At 42.0% G+C, this 9,080-nt stretch overlaps 2 protein-coding genes across 2 annotated transcripts in view; both read right to left on the bottom strand.

The window, feature by feature from the left end:
- Positions 1 to 34: 34 nt before the first annotated feature.
- LOC109525846 (DENN domain-containing protein 5A-like) lies at positions 35 to 1,498 on the bottom strand. Its single transcript, XM_019886655.1, has 3 exons — positions 807 to 1,498; positions 555 to 723; positions 35 to 262 (listed from the first exon to the last, which is right to left on the bottom strand). Exons 2-3 carry the CDS (start codon positions 629 to 631, stop codon positions 79 to 81), a joined length of 261 nt encoding a protein of 86 aa, XP_019742214.1. The 5' UTR covers positions 632 to 723; positions 807 to 1,498; the 3' UTR covers positions 35 to 78.
- A 3,375-nt stretch (positions 1,499 to 4,873) lies between these two features.
- The window catches only part of dennd5a (DENN/MADD domain containing 5A), a 47,324-nt gene continuing 43,117 nt past the window's right edge, over positions 4,874 to 9,080 (bottom strand). Inside the window, 3 exon segments of the mRNA XM_019886469.1 lie at positions 4,874 to 5,103; positions 5,396 to 5,564; positions 5,648 to 5,771. Of these exon segments, the coding sequence (XP_019742028.1) occupies positions 4,920 to 5,103; positions 5,396 to 5,564; positions 5,648 to 5,771 (477 nt within the window). The 3' untranslated portion in view covers positions 4,874 to 4,919.

Raw genomic sequence — 9,080 nt, 5'->3', positions numbered from 1 at the left:
TATGTCAACTGTTTAGCGTCTGTTCCTGCATATAAAAGGTTCACTGGATTGGTGCAACCAGCGGGAAGCTGGTTTGGTTTAAATCCCGACACCTTTAATGAGCGATGCCTCCAGGGTGATGTTGAACTCCTGCAGAGTCTGAAGAACTCGAATCAGAGAGTTCACCAGCGAGCGGTCCTTGATCAGCGCGGCGTCTTCGTACATTTGCGCCGTGATTGGACAGTCTGCGAGAAGGGCGATCCAGTGATGTAGCAAATGGTCCCTGAGGGGAAACAAAACAAGGAGCAGATTCAATGCAAATGTACACTGGTATCATTTAAGTATAGTGTAAACAATAAATGCATTAAATATTGTTTTATACTCGCTCGTGACACACTCTTGATGTTGGCCATCAAATTGGCGACAAGATTGAGCGTGAGCTCTTTTCTGAGTTTGCAAGTTGATAGACAATGCTGCTCATAATGTCTAACTAATATTTGTAAAGGTTGTTAAAGGGCAAAGTGAGGGTTTAACGTCATCTTCCCTAAGATAACATTCATTTATTTCCTGCCTACCTTGCACCCAGACAAATGAGCATCTGAAACTTTCCGTCCTTGCCAATGTTTCTTGACGTGTTGTTGATGGCGCGCATGAAGCGGCAGAAGTGCTGCACTCGGCTTTGCCAATTCTCATCCGGATTCACCTCCCGTTGCTCAGCGCTTTCAAAGTACACTTGTGCCTTTTCTGTTTCATTGACAATATTGAAAATAATAGATGAAATGCAAAATAGAGCTAATATGTTATTTCAAGGAGATAGTGTTTCTTACCCAAGAAGTCCCAGATGAAGACATTTTTAAAGAGTCGAGGTGATTTAAAACCATGCTGGAAAACCTGCTCCAGAGCCCAGACAAGACCAAACTCCCCACAGAGGAGAAGTGTCAAACTGCCTCTCTGTAAATAGCAGGAAAACAAGACATGATTTCAATTTCCCTCTGAGTCATGCCTACAAATTCTCTTCCATTTCGTATCCTGTTAAGTCATCTCATCGTTTTATTTACTACATCATTCATGGGTCTATGGGCTAAGAAAACGTTAGGAAGATGCTGTGACTATACACTTGTTTGCTTTTGTGAAGTATTAAAGACTTTTTTTGTCCTGTCGGGGTCAGTGTGAGCACAGACTTTGATGTGAACAGTAGGTGCTGGTGGCATGCCCTACCATTACAATCAATGACAGCGTCATATATTTGCCTGTTTTCTTGTCACAGTAAATTAACAATTGAACATGACTTTGGGGTGGTGTTGTGGTAATGTGAGTATGTAATGGTATATTATAGCAATATAACCTATAACACCAACTGTGAACGATGCAATCTCCTGAAAAGTAGTGATTTTGGAGATGCAAGAATTCTGCCCGACAGCGACAATATGAAATTACACCAAAATCTACAACCTCCTTTCATTTCAGTGCAATTGAAATGATCTGCTTTGGTGCTGAATACCACAGACTCCAAAACATGAAGACGACTAGCCATCATTCGAGGTCAGACAATCCGTATGAGAATTGCGTTGGCCAGTTTTGCTCATCCGGTCAGATGACTGTCACCGAGGAAAGTATAGTACCGGTAGTCACATGACATGCGGTTGGGGGAGGCTTGCTTAAGGCATTTACATTTGGCCTTATGTTGTTATTGTTTTTAATTAATATGAAATGATATACAGGGACTAACGATGATTTTTGTCACACTGCGGGGTCACATGGCTGAATCTGGATTGAAGGCACAAACCGGGTGCTGCCGGAAGGCGTGTCCTGCCATTTCAAAGGCAAGTCATGCCTTTGAAATGGCATATATATCTTGAAGAGAATTGCAATTGTTGGTTTAACAGATCAAGGTACAACAATTAATCAACAATCAATTATCAAATAACTACTAGTCGATTAATCATTTAGAGCCATTGTTTAACTTAACTTTGCAAATCCTCTGAATTTCACCCTCACAACAGTAAATATACAAATATTTTTGTATCGGCCCATGACAGCAGGAACTGATTATCTTTGTGTTTCATCAAATTAAGACATTTGCAAACATTTGCTTTTACTTTAGAAAACAGCAGCCAACATTTTCTGACGGATCTTATGGGCGGGGGAGCTGGGGGTGTCAAACAGAATCAAACAATTTCCTGTATGTTTGAGCATTTTCTGCACACTCGATTTGAAAGAATTAAGGGATCGAAATGTATTTTTAAAATTCAATTTGATTAACCGAGGAAAAAAATCAACCGTTTATTATTTTTCAAAATCATTTGCAGTCCTACTAAAAATATACAATTGTAACGCACTGAAACATCAGGCACATTTTGAACATAAACAATGTTGGACAATAAAAAAATACTTTGATAATAATTCAATTAAAATGTTTTGGAGGGCTACATTTAATCACAGTTATACCTAAATAAAAGTATACAAATAAATGTATTTCAAAAAATGATACAACTAAACGTACAAAAAAGTTAAGTACAACTGTACTTCAGTCGTAGACTCTTTTTCCACACTTTGACAATTATGAGCATGCAAAAACAACACAAGAAAAATAATTTAGCACAAGTGCGACATGTTACCCAAAACAGAGCCGGAATGTGTCTTCATATCGGCTGCTGTCTGTGAAACGCGAGCTGGATGACTTGGTTTTGCAGATGCAACAGCCGTCGTTACTCCGGTAGATCTTTGACTTGTGAAAGCCAAACATAGTCTTCCTTTTTTTACAGCTCGGTGCACGCGTAAAAGAACCTGCACGAGGAACGAACACACACACGCACACATACATGCATACACACACAAAATGAGAGCTTGTTCTACTAGTCGTGCACCAGGAGCGAACACTCTGGCACTCGCCACCATTGTGCAGGGGGGCGGTCCCCGCCCGAGCACACGTTAAAAGATGAAGGTATCGTTTTTAACATGCGTGAGACTTGGGAGATATTTAGGCAGCACAAGGCAAATGCTTGTACTGGACTGGGCCACTTTTTTATTGCACAAATCGAAGCGATCTAAAGGCGATTTAACTGAAGCTCAACTATGGCTTCACAGAAAACCAAACATGACTTTAAAACCCAAATTGCAACGCAACGCCCACCACCAACTGACAACGACGTCGCTTTTGCAGACAGTCGTGAACACGCAACATACTTGAGTGTAAAAAGTGCAAATGTGATTATAAAAGTCGAATAGGTATCATGCGACTACCGAGTGCAAAGACAGCAGCTCGCGTCTATCGGAGAAACAAAAAGCTACGCGGGACGGTTTGTTGAAACATCAAACACTTGGTTACAACATGAACAACTTTATTTCGCTTGGAGTTATCCACTCGAGTCGGTTGTGTTTATCAAAAGGCGAAACGTCGCGTGAGAATCGGTGTCCCCTTTAAATTCAAACTTTTGCCCGTTCGAGCGCCAAATATGGCTCATTGTTGTTAGCCGTTAGCATGCTGGCTAGCGCGCTCCCCGCACCACGCCATGCTGCCATTCACTTCCATTGTCGGCGGCTCTTTGTGCAGCCCACTCGACACTATAGACAACTACATAGTGAACATTAAATAACGTTGCCAGTTCATTTCACTCTAAATACATTAGCTCCATTAAACGAACGTCACTACGACCTCAAGGAAATAAACAGAGACTTACCGAAGGAAAACTTTGAATCTTCGCCGTTTTCTTGTCACGCACTGCGCATGCTCCTTACTACGACTGCATACAGCTGGACATTAAAATATGATTAGCATAAAAAGCCCGAATGAAGCGAGCGAGTGCACGATGACCATATAAGGCGTGCAGGCGTTGGGTTTGAACAGCTCTCGACCAATTGGAGACACGCACAGAAGAGTGGAATGCTGGGATGTGTGGTGAACACCTCGGCCGGAGCGTTGTTGGTTGCTCATTTAAAACTACAGTACCAACAAGCCACCTGGTGTACGACTTTAAAGATAAACAGACATTTGACATGGCGCGAAGAAGTTTGTTTACATGTTCTCACTATTAAAGAGCTCAAGTATAAGAAAAGCACTCATCAAAAATGATATACGTAATATACATACACTATATATATATATATATATATACACACACACACACACACACACACACACACACACACACACTGTATATCCCTTGCCATCCTTAACTGTTGAAATTTCCAATCCTGTTGGACCTCAGCAAAGGTGTTCCAGACACGTTTCACCGATGAAATCAATCTGTTTTTAATTTCATTGGATATGGTGGACAGAGTCCAGTGAATAGATCTTATGCAAGGAGGGTAGCCAATTATAAAACACAAAATATGACGAATCCATTCATCCTAAACCTAAGGAAATTATTTTTAGGGTGTTTCTTCAGTGGTTTGCAAATTGTCACAGAGCTCTCTCAGTCACTGTGATTTCCATTTTGGGTGATAGTGGCCTTTTCTACATTCCATCTCGGGGTAATTTCTCATGGGAATAAGTTGATGTATATTCATAGACAGTGTGTATCATGTGTTCATGTTGACATTCCATAGAGTTAGAGTGTCAGTGCTGTGATATAAAATCCATTTATCTGGGGTCACTAAAAGCTCCTTCAGCATGTATTTCCAGTAATGCAGTACTCATGTCCTCACATGCCCCCCACATGACGACGGTGGGGCCACTTTCATGATTAACCATAACTCCTCGAGAGAAAATTCATTACATCTTGTCTGACAAGCGCACAAACGCACCCACGCTTACACTCGCTCACACGTAAAAGGCCGCAAATGTTAACCACTTGAGGATAAAGACAATAACATACACAGATGTTGTTAATATCCTGATGCGACAACTAAAATGGAGGATTTATGTCAACTGTTTAGCGTCTGTTCCTGCATATAAAAGGTTCACTGGATTGGTGCAACCAGCGGGAAGCTGGTTTGGTTTAAATCCCGACACCTTTAATGAGCGATGCCTCCAGGGTGATGTTGAACTCCTGCAGAGTCTGAAGAACTCGAATCAGAGAGTTCACCAGCGAGCGGTCCTTGATCAGCGCGGCGTCTTCGTACATTTGCGCCGTGATTGGACAGTCTGCGAGAAGGGCGATCCAGTGATGTAGCAAATGGTCCCTGAGGGGAAACAAAACAAGGAGCAGATTCAATGCAAATGTACACTGGTATCATTTAAGTATAGTGTAAACAATAAATGCATTAAATATTGTTTTATACTCGCTCGTGACACACTCTTGATGTTGGCCATCAAATTGGCGACAAGATTGAGCGTGAGCTCTTTTCTGAGTTTGCAAGTTGATAGACAATGCTGCTCATAATGTCTAACTAATATTTGTAAAGGTTGTTAAAGGGCAAAGTGAGGGTTTAACGTCATCTTCCCTAAGATAACATTCATTTATTTCCTGCCTACCTTGCACCCAGACAAATGAGCATCTGAAACTTTCCGTCCTTGCCAATGTTTCTTGACGTGTTGTTGATGGCGCGCATGAAGCGGCAGAAGTGCTGCACTCGGCTTTGCCAATTCTCATCCGGATTCACCTCCCGTTGCTCAGCGCTTTCAAAGTACACTTGTGCCTTTTCTGTTTCATTGACAATATTGAAAATAATAGATGAAATGCAAAATAGAGCTAATATGTTATTTCAAGGAGATAGTGTTTCTTACCCAAGAAGTCCCAGATGAAGACATTTTTAAAGAGTCGAGGTGATTTAAAACCATGCTGGAAAACCTGCTCCAGAGCCCAGACAAGACCAAACTCCCCACAGAGGAGAAGTGTCAAACTGCCTCTCTGTAAATAGCAGGAAAACAAGACATGATTTCAATTTCCCTCTGAGTCATGCCTACAAATTCTCTTCCATTTCGTATCCTGTTAAGTCATCTCATCGTTTTATTTACTACATCATTCATGGGTCTATGGGCTAAGAAAACGTTAGGAAGATGCTGTGACTATACACTTGTTTGCTTTTGTGAAGTATTAAAGACTTTTTTTGTCCTGTCGGGGTCAGTGTGAGCACAGACTTTGATGTGAACAGTAGGTGCTGGTGGCATGCCCTACCATTACAATCAATGACAGCGTCATATATTTGCCTGTTTTCTTGTCACAGTAAATTAACAATTGAACATGACTTTGGGGTGGTGTTGTGGTAATGTGAGTATGTAATGGTATATTATAGCAATATAACCTATAACACCAACTGTGAACGATGCAATCTCCTGAAAAGTAGTGATTTTGGAGATGCAAGAATTCTGCCCGACAGCGACAATATGAAATTACACCAAAATCTACAACCTCCTTTCATTTCAGTGCAATTGAAATGATCTGCTTTGGTGCTGAATACCACAGACTCCAAAACATGAAGACGACTAGCCATCATTCGAGGTCAGACAATCCGTATGAGAATTAAAACAGCTGTATCATTTAAACTTTTAATATGTTTTTAACAGTCCAAAAGAGACCACACGGCAGCTCAGGGATCGCCAGAAGAGGGATGCTGCTTCTCAACATGAGTGATGAATAATAGAAGGACATGATGGTGGCTTGTCTAGACTATCGTCTCCCACCTCCTTTTCCGGTTTGTGGAAGTGCTTCACGATGCCGTTGATGGCTTCTCCCACTCCCTCCTGGATTTGACCTGTGTTTAACTCTGCCAGAAAAGAAAGAAGGCAGGGCTGATGAGTAAAATAGCATGGAGGGAAAAATAGTTTTTCTTATCAGAGCGCTGAAATGTAACAGTTCTATTTCATCCCTACGGACTGCCAGAGGCGGTGCTGAAAGCACTGAATGTTCGCTTTGCGCATGCGCAGTTTGAGTATGCATATTAAAAAATGTCACCTTCGACCCCAGGATGACCTTGGGATAGGTAGAGGGTTCTGGGTGTCACCAGAGGTTCGTTTCCGACAGAATCTTTCAGTGAACATGAAGATTCCGAGTCACAGAACGCTCTGGTGGTCATTCGGGATTCATAGTCACATTTGGAACTTTCATTCGATCTGCTTTTTTTTCCAGATTATATGACATAACATGTTATGATTTCAAAAACAGAGATAAGTGGTGACAGCGACGTTGCATCAGTCAAGTGTTTTCACAGTGCCCTCAGTTTCACGAGGCAATATGTCACTACATATTGAGCCATTTATCCTCTCATATGCAGCCGCTGACAACTTCGCTGAGGGCGGCCATCTTCAAAATCGTGCGAGCGGCGAAAGCGTTTTGATTTCCCACTGCTAAAATGACGGGCACACGGTGAGTTTTGTACCTCGTGAGGGGAAAGATATCAAACCTGTTAAGAGATTTGCCTCGTGAGACAGACAATGCCCCAAAAACTAACATGTTCTTGTCAGATTATCTAAGTATGCGAAAAAAGAAAATGGACGACATGATTGAAGTTTGGCAAATTTGTGTGGAGCGGTTTCTTACTTGGCTTGCTATTTGGTGAGATTGTCACAAATCTCCTCATCATCCCCGGCGACTGCTGCATTGGCGGCGTGCGACACGTCCTTTCATCGTTCTCTGTGACGGGCGTCATCAGCTCCCCGACGAGGATCCTCTCCAGGCTGCTGCCATTCACTTCCATTGTCGGCGGCTCTTTGTGCAGCCCACTCGACACTATAGACAACTACATAGTGAACATTAAATAACGTTGCCAGTTCATTTCACTCTAAATACATTAGCTCCATTAAACGAACGTCACTACGACCTCAAGGAAATAAACAGAGACTTACCGAAGGAAAACTTTGAATCTTCGCCGTTTTCTTGTCACGCACTGCGCATGCTCCTTACTACGACTGCATACAGCTGGACATTAAAATATGATTAGCATAAAAAGCCCGAATGAAGCGAGCGAGTGCACGATGACCATATAAGGCGTGCAGGCGTTGGGTTTGAACAGCTCTCGACCAATTGGAGACACGCACAGAAGAGTGGAATGCTGGGATGTGTGGTGAACACCTCGGCCGGAGCGTTGTTGGTTGCTCATTTAAAACTACAGTACCAACAAGCCACCTGGTGTACGACTTTAAAGATAAACAGACATTTGACATGGCGCGAAGAAGTTTGTTTACATGTTCTCACTATTAAAGAGCTCAAGTATAAGAAAAGCACTCATCAAAAATGATATACGTAATATACATACACTATATATATATATATATATATATACACACACACACACACACACACACACACACACACACACTGTATATCCCTTGCCATCCTTAACTGTTGAAATTTCCAATCCTGTTGGACCTCAGCAAAGGTGTTCCAGACACGTTTCACCGATGAAATCAATCTGTTTTTAATTTCATTGGATATGGTGGACAGAGTCCAGTGAATAGATCTTATGCAAGGAGGGTAGCCAATTATAAAACACAAAATATGACGAATCCATTCATCCTAAACCTAAGGAAATTATTTTTAGGGTGTTTCTTCAGTGGTTTGCAAATTGTCACAGAGCTCTCTCAGTCACTGTGATTTCCATTTTGGGTGATAGTGGCCTTTTCTACATTCCATCTCGGGGTAATTTCTCATGGGAATAAGTTGATGTATATTCATAGACAGTGTGTATCATGTGTTCATGTTGACATTCCATAGAGTTAGAGTGTCAGTGCTGTGATATAAAATCCATTTATCTGGGGTCACTAAAAGCTCCTTCAGCATGTATTTCCAGTAATGCAGTACTCATGTCCTCACATGCCCCCCACATGACGACGGTGGGGCCACTTTCATGATTAACCATAACTCCTCGAGAGAAAATTCATTACATCTTGTCTGACAAGCGCACAAACGCACCCACGCTTACACTCGCTCACACGTAAAAGGCCGCAAATGTTAACCACTTGAGGATAAAGACAATAACATACACAGATGTTGTTAATATCCTGATGCGACAACTAAAATGGAGGATTTATGGTGAGGCATCATTTGCTTTTTGCTTACTCGTGCTGCCCTCCCTCTTTATCCATACTGTCTCTCACTCTTCACCACTCCAGCTCTCTGTGGACGATTAATGTGCAGCGTGTGTGTGTGTGTGTGTGTGTGTGTGTGTGTGTGTGTGTGTGTGTGTGTGTGTGTGTGTGTGTGTGTGCGGTGGGTATTGAC

Source organism: Hippocampus comes, unplaced genomic scaffold (assembly GCF_001891065.2).
Source record: "Hippocampus comes isolate QL1 unplaced genomic scaffold, H_comes_QL1_v1.1 scaffold261, whole genome shotgun sequence".
Taxonomy (NCBI): domain Eukaryota; kingdom Metazoa; phylum Chordata; class Actinopteri; order Syngnathiformes; family Syngnathidae; genus Hippocampus; species Hippocampus comes.
The sequence above is the reverse complement of the archived record's forward strand: the minus strand, read 5'-3'. Positions and strand labels throughout refer to the sequence as shown.